Below are 3,445 nucleotides of genomic sequence, written 5' to 3'. Positions count from 1 at the left end.
AGGAGGAGGAGGAGGAAGGTGGTGGCTCCTTCGCTGCTCCTCTTCCTCTCCAGGGAAAGAGCGTCCTGAACGGGAGGAGAGCCCAGGAGCTGCCGGACAGCCCCAGGGAAGAGGGTGTGGAGCATCCCCCGGGAACCACTGCCAGCTGCCCCCCGGCCCAGCCCTGCCCACCACAGAGGGACAGCAACCTCGTCACCGCCCTGGTGGGGCTGTGCAGGAGCAAGGTACGGGCAAACAGGGGTGGCACGAGGGGACGGTGGGCACTGCCAGCCATGTGACAACCCCTCTCTCCTCCTCCTCTTCCTCGCAGAAGAGCCGTGTGGCGCTGAAGGCTCGGGAGAACCTGCTGGTGCTGGCGGGGCTGGCCCAGGAGGCGGCTGCTGCCTGCCTGGTGAGGAGCAGTGCCCTGTGCCCGCTGCTCACGGGGCACCTCTGCGAGCTGTACAGCGCCGTGCCCCCCGGCACCGACCCCGCCGACGTCCTCGCCATGGACAGGCCCAGCTGGAGGTGAGGGGGGCGCTGGGAAGGGGAGCTCAGGGGTCACCAGGGTTTTGTCACAGCCCCCCCCGTGCCCTCCATCCCGCACAGGTCGCAGGGGGACGCTGCCGGTGACGGGGTTTTCCCGGGGAAGGAGAGCCTGGCTGCCTTCCTGTGCTGGCTGGACTACCTGGATGAGCTGGTGATGGGAGCCCACCCGGTGAGAATCACAGGATCACGGAGTCAGTCAGCTTGGAAAAGACCTCTGAGGTCACCGAGTCCAACCTGTGACGTGCCACCACCTTGTCCCCCAGCCCAGGGGGACACGTCCAGTCGTTCCTTGGGCACCTCCAGGAGTGGGGACCCCACCACGTCCCTGGGCAGCCCCTTCCAATGTCCGACCACCCTTTCTGTGAAGAACTTCTTCCTAATATCCGACCCAAACCTCCCCTGGCACAGCTCGAGGCCGTGCCCTCTCATCCTGGGGGGTTCCCAAGCCCAGCCTCTCTCTCTCCCCCAGCTCGTGGCCGACGCCATCACCGAGGCCGTGGAGGAGAAGTTTTTCCAGGGCGTCCTGCAGCCACAGCTCCTGCAGATGTGAGTGTCTGAGGGTGTTCCGCTATCCAGGACCCCCCAGAGCCAGGAAACGAGGTCTCCTTTCCCCCTCTGGCAGGTCGGAGCTCGCCGTCCTGGGCGCCACGGCCGTGCTGGCGGGGACGGTGCGGCAGATCCGCGCCCCTGCCCTGCTCCAGCGCCTCGTGCTCTTCCTGCTGGGGCCACACCGGCACCCCGAGACCCCCGGGGACGCCCCCCACGCCCTGCGAGCGCAGCTCATCGACCGCTGCGACCACCTCTCCGACGAGGTGAGCCCGTGGTGGGCGGGAGGACGGGGAGGGGGCGGCGCCGGGGGAGGGTCTCACCCCATCCCGCCCTGCCCAGATCAGCCTGGCCAGCCTGCGGCTCTTCGAGGAGCTCCTGAGGAAGCCCCACGAGCACGTGGCTCACAACCTGGTGCTGAGGAACCTGGAGGCCAGGGCGTACCTGCAGCGACAGGAGCGCGGACCCCCCGAGGCGGACCCCGAGGAGGACGGGCTGTGAGAGAGGGGAGGGGGCTGGGGCAGGATAAGGGGGGGGCAGCCCCTCAGTGCCCACCCCACTGACACCTCTGGGTGATGTCACCACCCCGCAGGGAGCTGGAGGAGGATCCCTATTTCACCGACGGATTCCCAGACACCGGCTTTGGGACAGCAAATAACCCTCCCCCGGGCTCGGCCCCAGCAGGGAAGGGGCAAGTGAGCGAGGTGGTCAGCAGGTAGGGCTTTGGAGGGGCTGCCCTGGCTCGAGGGGCGGGGGCTGTGTCCCCCTCCCCATGCCCCTCTCTCTCCTCTCTTCCAGCTTCCTCTGCCTGGTGCCGGAGGAGGCAAAGACCTCCTCGTGCATGGAGGAGGGCGGCTACGACACCTACGTGCACGATGCCCTGGGCATGGTGGGTGCCTGGGGGGCTCCCCAGGGGGGTCCCCATCCCGCTGCTGGTGGTCCCTGCTCCCGGGGGTGGTCCCGGGGGTCCCAGCCATGCTGAGCCGTCTGGGAGCGCTGCTGCAGCAGGCGGTGGAGACGGTGAGGGGGACACGGGGGGGACCGGGAATGGGAACGGGACCGGGGGGGGTTGTTCCGTGCGCCCCTGACCCCGGGCCCGATGTGCGCAGCGGGAGCCCAGCGTGGACCTGCTGGAAGCCTTCACGGAGCACTGGAAGGGCATCACCGGCTACTACCTGGAGGCCACAGGTGAGGGGGGTGCGGAGACAGGGTCGCCGTGCCCCTGTATGGGGTCACTGTGCCCCGGGTTGGGGTCCCTGTGCCCCAGGTTGGGGTCCCTGTGCCTCGGGTTGGGGTCTCTGTGGTGTAGGAGTCAACTCCCTGTGGTGTGGGAACAGGGGTTTCGTGTTCCGGGAGAGGGTCCCTGTGCCCTAAAATAGGGTCCTGTGCCCTGGGAATAAGGTGCCTGTGCCCTGGGAGGGGACCCCGTTCCCTGGGAAAGGACCCCATGTCTTAGGACAGGACTTTGTGTCCTGGGAGAGGGTCTCTGTGCCCTAAAATAGGGTCCTTGGCCTGGAATAAGGTGGCCGGGGAGGGGGTCCCTGTGCCCTGGGACAGCACCCCGTGTCCTGGGACGGGTCCCTGTGCCCGGGGACGGAACCCCGGTGCCCTGTGGCAGACCTGGCACGCGGGGCTTTGGCGTGGGACGCCCGTTCCCATTCCCCGGAAGGATTTCTCCATGCGGGGAGCTCTGCCCTGCCCGGCCCCAACCCCCGGCGCCCCAGCGGGGTCAGCACGGGGGGGGTTCGGGTGGGTGCGGACACTCCCGGGAGCGCCGGACAGGCTGGGACACGTCCCCGCTGGGAACGCGCCGCTCCCCGGGAGCGCTAAAGCGGGGCCTGCAGAGGCTTCAGCCCCGATTCCCAGCGGGATCTTGGCCCTTCCCGCTGTGCCGGGGCGGGGGGTCTCCAGGGCTGGCAGTGCCCACCGGCAGAACGGGCAGCGGGATGTCCGGCACCTTCCTAGGCCGGGAGCGGAAGGAGCAGCTGCCGGCTCTCCATCCTCACATTGCCATCTAGCGTCATTCCCAGCCCGGGAGGAGCGGGATTCCGGGCCGGCAAAGGATCGGGGAGCCGCTGGAGAGCGTCCCAGCCGGGCATCGCTCCCTTTGCCACGTGCCCTGGGAGCGGGGCGGGGGGCACACGCCGCAGCCCCCCATCCCTGTGTCCACAGACGAGAGCATCCCGGCCAGGCAGACGGACATTCCCTGGCGCCTCAAGCAGATGTTGGATATCCTGGTGTACGAGGAGAAGCAGCAGCCGGCGGGGGAGACGGGGCCGTGCCTCGAGTACCTGCTCCAGCACAAGCTCCTGGAGACACTGGGCACGCTGGGAAAGGCCGAGGTGGGTGTCCCAGCACCGGGAAAACGGCT

General features: G+C 68.7%; 1 protein-coding gene across 1 annotated transcript in view; it reads left to right on the top strand.

Annotated features, from left to right (window-relative positions):
• Positions 1–3,092, top strand: part of FAM160B2 (family with sequence similarity 160 member B2) — a 4,449-nt gene extending 1,357 nt beyond the window's left edge. The window contains exons 2-11 of the mRNA XM_017827287.1: positions 3–224; positions 311–507; positions 589–697; positions 998–1,074; positions 1,151–1,340; positions 1,417–1,571; positions 1,667–1,789; positions 1,873–1,963; positions 2,184–2,262; positions 3,040–3,092. Of these exons, the coding sequence (XP_017682776.1) occupies positions 3–224; positions 311–507; positions 589–697; positions 998–1,074; positions 1,151–1,340; positions 1,417–1,571; positions 1,667–1,789; positions 1,873–1,963; positions 2,184–2,262; positions 3,040–3,092 (1,296 nt within the window). The remainder of the gene's footprint in view (positions 1–2; positions 225–310; positions 508–588; positions 698–997; positions 1,075–1,150; positions 1,341–1,416; positions 1,572–1,666; positions 1,790–1,872; positions 1,964–2,183; positions 2,263–3,039) is intronic.
• Positions 3,093–3,445: the final 353 nt, after the last annotated feature.

The sequence above is a fragment of the Lepidothrix coronata genome, unplaced genomic scaffold, assembly GCF_001604755.1.
Source record: "Lepidothrix coronata isolate B3197 unplaced genomic scaffold, Lepidothrix_coronata-1.0 Scaffold137, whole genome shotgun sequence".
Taxonomy (NCBI): domain Eukaryota; kingdom Metazoa; phylum Chordata; class Aves; order Passeriformes; family Pipridae; genus Lepidothrix; species Lepidothrix coronata.
The sequence above is the reverse complement of the archived record's forward strand: the minus strand, read 5'-3'. Positions and strand labels throughout refer to the sequence as shown.